The following is a 12269-nucleotide window of genomic DNA, read 5'->3' as shown; positions in this document are numbered from 1 at the left end:
GATGACAATTCATCATTTTTTAGTACACTATCACTGCCATGGCAGCATTCACAGTACATGTCACGGTTACTGAGAATTCATATACACAGATGCTGTTCCGTTAGACACCTGACACCTCTCTACAGCACTGATTACTGATTACTAGTGATGCGCGGGTTGACCCGTAACCCGCGGGACCCGCGGGTCAACCCGCGGCGCGGGTGGGTCAAGTCAGAATTTCGGAGAAAATGATGCGGGCTGAGGGTGAGCGGGTCACGCGCTCTCACACGCAAAAAAATAAAAAATAATAACATGCTCTTGTTTTGTCTTTATTCCTAATAAGAATAAGAATAATAACAATAAAACAGTTTGAATACACTTGGGGATTATTTTCTAACCATAATTTTACAGAATAAAAAAAAAATCGCGGGTCGCGGGGCGGGTTGAGCCATAGATTTATATATGGGTTCGCGGGGCGGGTTGAGGCGGGTTGCGCTCCGTGGCGGGGCGGGGCGGGGCGGGTCATGAAAAAACCCGACCCGCGCATCACTACTGATTACTATATCAGTCATTACAAGGCCCGTAACAGGTAAGGTTTAACTTTTAAGACTAGTATTTTGGTGATCTGTCATCCTGTGGCAAACGTACATTTTGACATAGAGATGGCAAAATAAAAATGCTTATTCCGGTGACTGACAGTGAATCACCTAATTGCTTTGATGGGCTTTTTTTGTCATTGTTGCCATGAAAAACGTATGTTACCATACAGCAACATCAAAATGACACAGATGCTGTCCCAAATTGAAGGGGTTATTGCACTTAGGGCAGATTGCCATTAAACCTGCTGAGCGCATTCCTGTTCCCACGAAGATAATTCCTAACTATTTCACAAATAGATCAACAGATAGCTCATAATCTAAAATAATCTAGATTCCCAGATGAACCATCCGGATTTCTGTGAATCCACAACTTTTCCTTAGCGACACCCTTTGGGGTTGAGTGTAAGGAGCAGCATGGCCTCTTTGGGCTGAAAGTGTAGTCTTGTTATTTTCTCTATTTTCTCTGTTGGTTATTCAGAGATAACCTGACTAGCCAGATGAGGGCGGTGAAACAAAGTTGTGTCGCAAGCTTCTTCCATTTGACGGTGTCAGGTTAATTCAGAGACACATCTCAAAAAAATATTTAGCATCTTTTAAGATGTTAAATCCCCAACAATACAAAGTCAGCAATGACTGTACAAGAGTAGATCCATATAATAAGCCAAGACGCAAATATAGCAACATAAGGATCAATGGCTGAAAATAAATGAGTAATGTCAAACTCCTGCTTTAAGCACCTAAAGGATACAGTTATGAGTGTGTAGACAACATGTAAGACATTGCCATAAATACAAGTAGGTTATTTATGTCACTCGTTGGAGTTTGGATGTCTTCAATGTCTATATATCAGGGGGGACAATCAGAGTTGAAATGAAATGGGTCGTGTTGGTATTTTAACCACTTGCATCCTAGCATCCCTATTCTGGGCATGTCAGAATAGTCAAACAGTCAGCGAAAATAGGCGACCATTCAGCAAAAATAACAGAGACACAAGCTCACACAGAGACGCTTCTAAATGGCTTGCCTCCTGGGAGCCACACTGTCAAAATACTAATACACAACATAGTCAAATCCCTCTGGACAGAGGTGTCAATGTGTAGTTCTGTCACTGTGTTTGGAATTGCTATTTTTAGAATGAGAATGTAGGCTCTATGAAGAGGACATATTCTAAATATGAGATGTGGATGGTAACTGTCAGCCAAAACAGGGCCGGAAGGATGTGGAACCAAAACTAAAATTACTTCCCAGCATCCCTGCTACTGTACATATAATTACAGGAAACAGTGAACACGTGAGCAGAGGAGATAAGACTGAACACAGTGCAGCCAGCCACCCCTAAAGGGACTGAGGCAACAGACAACAGTAGGAACTTATCAGTTCCTACTCAGTCAAATCCTCAGTGTCATTTTAAGGGTCCATTTACACTCTCTTGGAGTTAAATAAAGACTGATGATTTCACGGACAACACAGCTTACATTGACTATCTACGTAAATGCTTGTTTAGCATGGCTGTCTTGCATATTATGTATTGATGATTCCAACAGCACAACAGTTAATACTGTGAAATATTACTTTAAAAGTCATATTACGGCATTTATGGGGTAAAAAACTGCAATGTTCCATCTACACATTCTAAGGTCACACATTTTATGTTAATTCCCTTAATTACACATCTCAACGGCCTATCCATGATAGATGTGTCATAGTTCAACACAGTTGCACAGCACCAGGGTCAATGAGAAGGTTTGGAAACATTTTCCTTCTCTGGAACAGAGGTTTCAAACATTTTCATGTCAGGGACCCCCAAATGTATATGTTTTAGGCGCAGGACCCCCATCTGAAAAGATTTTGTGTCAGGGACCGCCAAAAGAGAAGATTTGTGCATATATATGTTTATTTATTTATTATAAAATTGTTTTTTAGATTTGTTTTGCGTGTAGATCGACTATTTTCGAATAGCCATATAAAAAGGGTTAAAGTGGTTCAACTGATTTTGAAGCTATACTAGCTAATATTGATGGGGACCCCCTGGTACATCCTAAAAGGCCTCTGGGGGACCCTGCCTGGACCCCACTTTGAGAACCACTGCAATAAAATACATAGTGTTATTTTGTTGTTCATGTGTTCACTTACCTGCGAGGGTGATTCCTCATCTGTACTTTATCCTTGCTCTCCATGGTGGTGGTGTGTTTTTGGGGCAGGTAGTTGTTGCACCCCAGCTACTATGTCCAAGTCCTGTCAAAACCTGTGTGCACAGTCTAGTAAGTAGCCTACATGCAGTGGTGGAAAAAGTACTCAAATGAAGTATTAAAGTATTAATGCTGCAATGTAGAAATACTCTGTTACAAGTAAAAGTCCGGAATTCAAAATTTACTTGAGTAAAAGAATGTCCCATTTCCCAAGTTTTCAACTGTATAAAATGTATTAAAATCTTTTGAAAATAGTAGATCTACAAGCTCACAATGCATCACATCACGACACATTGTGAGCTTGTAGATCTGCTATTTTCAAATGGTCGAAATGCATATAGGGTTGAAGTGGGTAATGTACAGTATGTTGTGTAATAATAATCAAAATCTACAAAGTAACTTAAGTTTTCAAATAATTGTAATGGAGTAAAAGTATAATATTTGCCTCTGAGCTGTAGTGGAGTAGAAGCAAACGCATTGAAAAGTGGAAATACTCCAGTAAAGTAAAACAATATCTCAAAATTGTACAATACTTGTACTTAGTTACTTTACACCACGGCCTATGTAGCTTTTACTCAAAGTTACATTTTGAATAATGAACTATTCTACATTATGCTTTTACTTCAGTGAGATCATTCTGTCACCAACTGACTGTAGACAGAATGAAATGGACTGTGTTGTTATCATTCTAACTGGCTAGCACTCAGACCCCTTTATACTCCGTAGTACGACGGTGTCGCTTCTCAACAAAAAACAGATCTACAAGCAAACAACGCGCTGTGATGCGACGCGTTGATAACTTGTAGATTTGTTATTTTTGACAGTTTCACGAGACTGGATAACTGAAGCTTTTCTCTAGCACAGTTAGCTGGCCAGCTAACCGCTTTCAGTTTAACTGTCACACAAACCTGTCAGGGTCGGTTTTGGAATAAACACGAAGCTCATACGTACTGTTATATTCTCCTTTCCGGCTTCATTATGCAGCTGGTTTCAGGACGACATTAGACGCGTTGGCTGATAATGACAGTTAGTTGTTGTTGTATTATGCTAGCAGAAAACACATCCACTTCTAACAACCAGGAAGAGGAATATCGCGCTGGGTGAGAGAGGGAGGTATAACGTCCCATTGCCCGAACGGGCGGCCCACAGACTCGCACTGCACTCTGATTGGCTTAGCTAGGAAAGGTTGTACAGTACACCCCATAGCCCGGACGGGCGGTCGCAGACGGACTCGCACTGCACTCTGATTGGCTTTTGCTTGGTTGTCATAGACGCGGTGGCTCTCAAAGTGGGGTCCGGGGACCTCCGGGGGTCCTTGAGGTGGTTCCAGGGGGTCGCAGGCAAAATGTGCATAATCAGATTAACCCTTTAACCCTATATACATCGGCTATTGAAAATAGCTGATCTACAAGCTCTCGATGCGTCGTGAGCTTGTAGATCTGCTATTTTCAAAATACTCTTGAGAAACTTTCTCCCATGCTCCTTGATGGCAGGCAGGTTTTAAATCAGGGACACATAGGATGTTATTAACCTGACCACATCATCACTCTGGCATTTAATCAAATGTGGAAAACACATATCAATCTTGAACAACATTTTGTTATTGTTTAACCGCCCTTGAACAGCATGGGATCGTCCAACCGCATCCTCTTCAAACTCACCTGAGATACCCCGTGTCTGAGAGATCAGCACTGGACAGCGACAACCCATCCCCCAGTCAGATCAATAGATTCAGCACTGGACAGCGGCAGTAGTGTCTCTGATAGCCTTGGATCAAGACTCGAGGCTGACTTTTGCTTTCGTATAGATACGAAAGCATAGCCTATTCAAGCAAGCTGTGTGGTTCACTATATAACCCAGATTTTTTTTAAGAGGGCCTTGTACAGTACGGGCAAAAATAACTGCACAAATATTGTATGGGGGTCCGTGGCACAACATGTTTTCAGATGGGGGTCCTCGGCCAAATACACATTAATTTGAGGGTCCTTGACATAAAAAGGTTTGAGACCACAGTCAGTGTCATAGACATCAGCAGGTTCACATCTGAAACATTTTATCAGGCAGCAGACGCCCGTCTGAAAATATTTTGTGCCACGGACCCCCATACAATTTGTGTAAAACAAAATAATCTAAATGAAGTGGTTAATTTGTAATGTAGCCTACTCTCTCCCTTCCTAAAATGTGAAAGTTATAAGTATCGAAAAATACAAACACTGAAGTAGCTACAGATACTCCGAAAAATGTGCTTACATACTGTAGGCTACCAAAGTAAATGTACTTTGTTACTGTCCACCACTGCATGTGACAGACCATGAGGTGGTGGTGACACGGTCTCAAGTAGAATTAGCACAGACAGCTGATGGCGCTAGAGACCCTAGTAAGGTGAAATGATGGCATCCAGTTGTTTCATGCATTAAACGAAAGATACACAAATGTTTTGCAACACACTTATCATACTTTAAATATGAATGGCTTTTAAGAACGCGGCCATAAACCACTGTTTGTTTTGTTTCTATTGTACACTGTTAATTGGATGGAAATTAACCCACAGGATTTTACTTTATACAGAGAATCCTACAATGCCGGTAGTCTCAAATTCATTAGTATCTTAACCACTGCAATATCAAAATGGTTAATAAGGGCCATCTCAACATAATGACATTTCATGAATCCCCCCCCCCCCCCTCAATTTTACATCTGTTAAGATCATTGATCTGGCTACATGTCCACTGTTTCTCCTTGGATTGGTCATTATTTTATTGTATTTTCTTACCCCTTTTCTTTCCTTATCTATTGCACACAACTGGAGTATAATACCAAGCATTTCACTTCAAGTCGTCTCTTGATTATGTTTCTCTTGAATGTTTGACCAGTTGTTATAGTAGTTTGTTGATTACTTTTGAGGTATTGAAAAGGTCTTACTTTACTGTCATCTGGGGACTAGAATCATGGTCCCGACCCACAGGTTGAGAACCACTGGCTTAGACCATCCTCACATCAACCACAAGCATGCATAGTATTAGCATGAAGTAACAATTTGCTATTTCTGACAGTTATCAGAATAGACTACATATTCTTCTATAGGTTAGTTTAACAATCAGTGCTGAAATGTAGTTTCATCCACTTAAAAATGAAGACAATGTCATAACAATAATAGTTTATTTAGAGGAACATATCAGCATAGCGATGTTCACATCTGATCAGTAAATAACATCCATGGGACAAGAAGATCTTCAGACCGGGAATGCACAAAGGGGTAGAAGCTGGAATGACAAAAGAAAACAATAAATGTTTGCATTGTCTAATGGTTCTGGGGATGTGGATATTATGAACAAACAAATTATGCTATTTGAATAAATATTAAAGAATAAAGTTAAGACATGTATACAGTATGTTTGAAGTAATTTTAACATATGGCCCATTTCAGTCAATAAGCAAACAGACTGAAATTAAAGAGGACTTCACCAATGTAAATCCTAAATTATTTATTGTGAATGCCGGACATGAAAATCAGACAAAACATAGGCACAGATTTGATGGGTGCTTCGGGGCCCGAGTGCCCATGGAAAAAGCCAAACATATGGAAAGGAAAATGCACTGCACCAGTCGAGCAGTTAATGTGTTATATAATACATTGTAATGTAAACATGCGCACGACGCCTGATGTTCCTGGTCTTGATACCGCAACTTGGTTGACATGGTTGGGTGTTGGTGACAATCAACTAAGCACCCACCGGCAGAAACATCGGCATGTGGCAGTATATATAGTCCTACATTACTGACAGATTTCTGACCTACTGTTGCGATGCCATGACAAATTTGCAGCAAAACAGTAGTATGGCAAACTAATTCATTCCATTTCTCTGATCAAACACAGCCAACAAAAAGTGTATTGTCAAATCTGTGACAAAGAGTCATGCGATGTCCTGCCCGACAACAATCTATATATTTTTCCCCTGACAAAAGTGCTGCCACATGTTCAAATATGTAACAAAAAAAAGAAGATTATAATAAACGCAACCGATATATCTGAAGGACGGTACCAGCTGATTTTGGCCTGTATCTATCTGCATCGGTGTATGTTTTGGCTGATAAGCAAACTCGGAAAGAGGCAGAATACAACAGGGCTTAATGTAATTTTGAACAGACCTCATCAGCATAATCTCTGCCACACTCCGCTGTTAACACAGCCTCTACCAGGGTCTGTATCACATCTGGCCTCACGAAACTACTGTTTATGCTGAGCATCCAATATTTATATAGAAATGAATTGTTCATTGTTCACCTGCCAATGCCAATGGCTGCCATCAGTGCACACTAGGGTCGGCAATACATTGATATTATATTGATCTTGTGATATGAGACTAGATGTCATCTGCGATTTTGGATACCATAACATCTTGATATGGCATAAGTTGTCTTTTCCTGGTTTTAATCACCTAAGCCTTATTTCATACATCCAAAAACATTGTATGCCTTTGTGGAACACTTTGCAAACTAAATTGATGTTACCAAGTAAATCTTGAATAAAACCAAAGCCTTGCAGTACTTACAGTGCGTTTACTCTCCTGAGGGCCGGACACTTTCAAAGACCCCCGCTTCCCTCATGTTGTTAAACTCCTTGACGGCATCGTACTGCTTATAGAAGTCAGCGTAGGCCTGCTTCCTGGGTTCTGTCACTGCGTACTGTGAGAACAATGAATCAATCAGCCAGATCTTTTCTTCATGTACTAGCAGTGTTGATTTCGTCGACTAGAACTATGACGAAAAATGTCTGTTGATACTATTTTCACTTACGAAAACAAAATCGAAATAAAAACGAAGCTATGATGACTAAAACTATGACTACATATACTGACAATTTCATCAACAAATAAAAACTAGACAAAAATGTTTGGGAGGGACTAGTGGAGAAGAGATCCAGTAGAACTAAAACAAGTCATTAGGGTGCGTGTGGGTGTCAGACCGAAACTAGTTCATTCCATTTCTCTGATCTCGGATCGCTGCGACGCGTTGTGAGCTTGTAGATCGGCTATTTGTGGCATCACGGCCCGCCAAAAATAAGTTTTAGTTGACTAAATCAACTGTAGATTTAGTCGACTAAAATCTTATGACATTTAGTCTACTAAAACTAGACTAAAAGTATAACATTTCTAACTAACTAACGACTAACAAACTAAAATATGACAAAAACTAAACAGAATTTTATTCAAAAGACTATGACTAAAACTAAATCAAAATGTACTGTCAAAATCAACACTGTACTAGACCTAAGTGGTACAAGCGAGCCAAATGTTGCCAATAAAGTATTTGTGATTTGAAATGTCTCACCTTGAATGCAATGGCAGCGATTATGGACAGGGTGAAAGCGATGGGCAGATGAAACCTCAGGCGCTTCCCAAGCAGGTTCCTCATCACAGCAGGTTTGGGCAGAGACATGGTGAACTACCAGAAGAGAAAGACAGACAAACATTCTTTTTTGACTGTCTTTTCACTGTGGCAGGCACGTTTCCATCCCTTATGGATCCTGTTCTAGTTTAACCACTTATACAGTATACAGAGACCCAGGGCTCTACACTTGGTCCGCTCCCTTTTTCCCCTCTACACCAAATCTCTTAGTTGAAAATAGCCCATCTACTGTACAAGCTCTCAACCCGTCATGTTGTGACCTTGCAGATCGTCTATTTTCATCGAATGTTCACCCCCAGAATAATAGGGAAGCTAGGTTTCAAGTGGTATTTAGCCTATAAAATAATGCAAGTCAAATAATTGGTCATAATAGCAGCATAAGATTGCAGGATTTAGATTGGATACAGATGCAGAATGCATTTATCAGTATAAACACAACACAATGCATAGTTAACGTTCATGACTCATGAGCACAGTGCTGATTTGCTGCACAGCATATTACCGTGAAGCTCAATTTTCTTTTTGCTACTGTATAATTCTTTAGACTGCCTATATTTATCCCCCCCTCCCCCCCCCCCACCACACAGACACAAATCAATATCATGATCATCAGTAAAGTGGCAAAATTCCAGTAAATTCAGATTGTGAAACTATATTAGGCTGTAGGAAAAAAAGTACTTCATAACCAGAGGACATTCTTAGTTTCAGTAAATATCACAATCCATAAGGACACCTCAAATTGCCTAGCTCAGTGGTTCTCAAACCTTTTCATGTCAAGGACCCCAAAATTAAAATGCATTTGGCCATGGACCGCCACCTGAAAATATTTTGTGCCAGGGACCCCATACAAGATGTGTGGTGTTAAAATGTCTACAAGCTCACAACGACAATTTTCAAATATCCAATGTATACCGGCGGTTTAAGTGGTTATACTGATTTTGATGCTTTATTAACTCATTTGGAACCCCCTCAAGGACATCTGGGGGTCCCTGGACCCCACTTTGAGAACCATTGGCCTAGCTGATATATTCATCGAAGTGGACTGACTGCAAGGTAGCAGGAAGTGAAACTACAACTGTACTTTCCAGATGGCATTGAAGTATTTCACAAATATTATGCAGTAATAAGTAATAATTAGTTTGTAGTGTTCATTTTTGACACTTGCATGGCAGGATTCTCAAAAAGGTCCCATAACAAACCCAAACCTACACCACAGGCCAGTGCATTATGTCGAGTCCTGTAAGTGCTCAGATGAGCTAATTATCTTGCGTGCACATATTCTTATTTAGTCTCTTTTCTATGACACCTAACACTATTGTTAGATATACAGTGCAGAATGCAGATACGCGTTTTGTGGACGGACGTCTTAATCGGTGACATTGGACCAGCAGCACAATGCTATTGCTTGTTTTCTGTTAGCCCTGATACGTGACAGTCATATTATATGGCAGTCATGGTTGAACTTCAACCTGGTGTTTGTATCTTCTCCATTTACGGCCCGTACATCTACATAAACGTTCAGATTTCAAATAAAAATACTTACCCCATGGCAACGGATGTTACAGTTATGTACGGGCCATCAGAAGTACACGTATCCTCCGTATTGTTCAATAAAAAGCATTGTAATCCGATCGGTGGTCATTTTCTTCGTATTTCCTCCATGCTTTCATCTATGCGACCTATCGGTTGCAAGGTGTATTGCACTCTGATATATTATAACTCTATGAGAAAATGGCCACCGATCGGATTAAAATGTTTTTTATTGAACAATACGGAAGATACGGGTACTTCTGAAGGCCCGAACATATTTGTAATGTCCGTGGCCATGGGCTAAGCACTTTATATTTGAAATTTGAACGTTTGTGTAGATGTACGGGCCGTAAATGGAGAAAATGTAAGCACCACACGACGGTCGTGACAGACGACCGTCGTGTGACCCATGGCTAGCATTCTGTCTGACTCAATATAAGACCCATATAAGAAAATACAAATCTAAGTCGGCCGTCAAACAAGTTTCTGCTTGCACACTAAAATCAAGAGTGTAGAAATGGAACCAAGTGGACCCATGCGGGTCTTGTTGTTGACATGTACTTAAATGAACCTTGCAGGACAGGCCAGTGTATGACCCTCTTAACCTAGCTTCACCACTAGCTACCACCCCTACTTTAACATTCATAATCATCATGGCTTGGCTAATAGCTAAGATGTATCTATGTGATGATACTTCATAAAAACTGACGTTACAATCATAACATTACATTAACTCATCCTCACCGAGCCTGTGTTTGTTGGCTAAATTCGTTAGCTTGAAACACAGCTAGCGTTGAGTTACGTGAGTAAAGCAACTTGGTGTGAAAATGTGGAAAGCCAAATGCTCTTCTTAGAGTTCAATAACAACATTATGAACATATATAAATTAACAATATAACTATTAATTGACTAATTATATGAATACTCACGAGTATAACTCACGACCTTCACGGAATAAGTTGCTAGCACTGTATGTGTGGACGCCGGAAGGAACTGGAAATGAATCTACATTCTACTGGTGCCGCAGAGGGACGCTTTGTGTGGTGATGGTCTGCATCCCATAGCCCGAAAGGACGTCGCGCTGTGCTCGCCTGGTTAGCTGTGGTGGGAAAAGTACTACATTTTTACCCAAGTAAAAGCATCAATACTGCAATGTAACCCTTTGTTACAAATAAAAGTCCAAAATTCTAAAAATGTAAATCTTGTGTCGAGCGAGACCTTTCATTGCGCGCATGGTTCTTATCAGTGTGACATCGTGTTAGGGGTCTAAAAAATATTTTGGGAAAGAGCAGATCTACTGTAGATTGGCTATTTTCAATTGGACAAAATGGGCTGAAGTGGTTAATGTATGTTTTGAAATAATAAATCAAAATCTACGAAGTAATTAGTAAAGTTTTCAAATAATTGAGTAAAAAGAGTAATATTTTCCTTTGAGATGTAGTGGAGTAGAATTACTGAAAATTGGATATACTCCAGTAGTAAAAATACCTAAAAATTGTACTTAAAGACGCACTGAAGTGACATTTTCGGTCATTTTATTTTGAAGGTTCAGCCCGAAACGTTGGCTCAACGACTCTAAACCAATCAGAAGGTCCCATCCCTTCAGGCTATGGGACGTTGGATCTCAATCACTTCAGCCGTGCTGGCACACGGCTAGTGTTTGTTTACACGTGAGAGAGAGACGGCCAGTGAAGCACGTTTGCTACTACCTGGCTTATTTCGAACCTATAATGTTTTCAGATACATATTTTAGTGTGCAGATGAAGTTTAAAATGAGTAATACACTCATCTTCAATGAGATTCAAAACGGAGTATCTCTGTAATTAAAATCAGCTGTGTTTGAAGAACGTGCAGCTATGGGAATCAAACAGGTGCATGTAATCAAGATTCATTTATATTCGTGAAGGCTGTATTATGTCATCACGCAGCACGTTTTCGTGTACAGGAAGTAATTAAGATTGGCTTTTTAGGGACTTTAGATGTAAAAATTCACAAAAATTGTTTTTTTTATTTTTTTTGGCATCTATTGTTAGGTATGCCCATATGATGACCACGGATATGCTCTAAAAGTGTGAAAAACATATTTTTCATTTCACTACACCTTTAAGTACAGAACTTGAGCAAATGTACCTAGTTACTTTACACCACTGTTAGTTAATTAGTTAGTTAGTTAGTTAGTTAGTTAGTTAGTTAGTTGTTCAATAAGCATGACAAATAAAACAATAGGTAGTCTGACTGTTTTATTTATTTTTTTATTTTTTATTTATATCTGGAGAACTAACAGGCCAATGACAGCATCGTCCCCCGGGCTATGGGACCTAAAAGGTTCACCTCGGGACAGAGAACCGTTATGACCCGCATGATCACCTGCTGCCTGAATATACAGCATGATATCAGTCAGCTTATTATCAGTGGTGGACACTTATTTAGGACTACTCAAGTATTCAAAATGACAAATTACGAAGTACATTTTCTTGTTAATATCAATGCATTGCTGTTATGACATTCAGAACATTCAATAATAATAATTATAATTATAATAATAATTATAGCAATAATCAGA

General features: G+C 39.7%; 2 protein-coding genes across 4 annotated transcripts in view; both read right to left on the bottom strand.

Moving 5' to 3' along the window:
• The window catches only part of LOC311048968 (serine/threonine-protein kinase 4-like), a 45972-nt gene extending 42115 nt beyond the window's left edge, over positions 1 to 3857 (bottom strand). Inside the window, exons 1-2 of one of the 2 annotated variants that reach the window (XM_084062364.1) lie at positions 3719 to 3857; positions 2712 to 2823 (exon numbers count right to left, since the gene is read on the bottom strand). In XM_084062364.1, the coding sequence (XP_083918490.1) occupies positions 2712 to 2755 (44 nt within the window). In that variant the 5' untranslated portion in view covers positions 2756 to 2823; positions 3719 to 3857. The remainder of the gene's footprint in view (positions 1 to 2711; positions 2824 to 3718) is intronic. The other variant, XM_084062365.1, reaches the window with a different exon arrangement.
• Positions 3858 to 5909: 2052 nt separating this feature from the next.
• On the bottom strand, positions 5910 to 10766 carry LOC311049389 (cytochrome c oxidase subunit 6C-1). Of its 2 annotated transcripts, none has more exons than XM_084062957.1 (4): positions 10636 to 10766; positions 8099 to 8215; positions 7321 to 7453; positions 5910 to 6030 (listed from the first exon to the last, which is right to left on the bottom strand). In XM_084062957.1, the coding sequence occupies exons 2-3, from the start codon at positions 8204 to 8206 to the stop codon at positions 7328 to 7330; spliced, it is 234 nt and encodes a 77-aa protein (XP_083919083.1). In that variant the 5' UTR covers positions 8207 to 8215; positions 10636 to 10766; the 3' UTR covers positions 5910 to 6030; positions 7321 to 7327. The 2 variants fall into 2 exon arrangements, with proteins under 2 accessions (XP_083919083.1, XP_083919082.1); XM_084062956.1 differs by having other exon boundaries at positions 8099 to 8212; positions 10636 to 10749.
• Between the last annotated feature and the right edge of the window lie 1503 nt (positions 10767 to 12269).

This window comes from Gymnoscopelus microlampas, assembly GCF_963454915.1.
Source record: "Gymnoscopelus microlampas genome assembly, chromosome: 7".
NCBI lineage: Eukaryota > Metazoa > Chordata > Actinopteri > Myctophiformes > Myctophidae > Gymnoscopelus > Gymnoscopelus microlampas.
The sequence above is the reverse complement of the archived record's forward strand: the minus strand, read 5'-3'. Positions and strand labels throughout refer to the sequence as shown.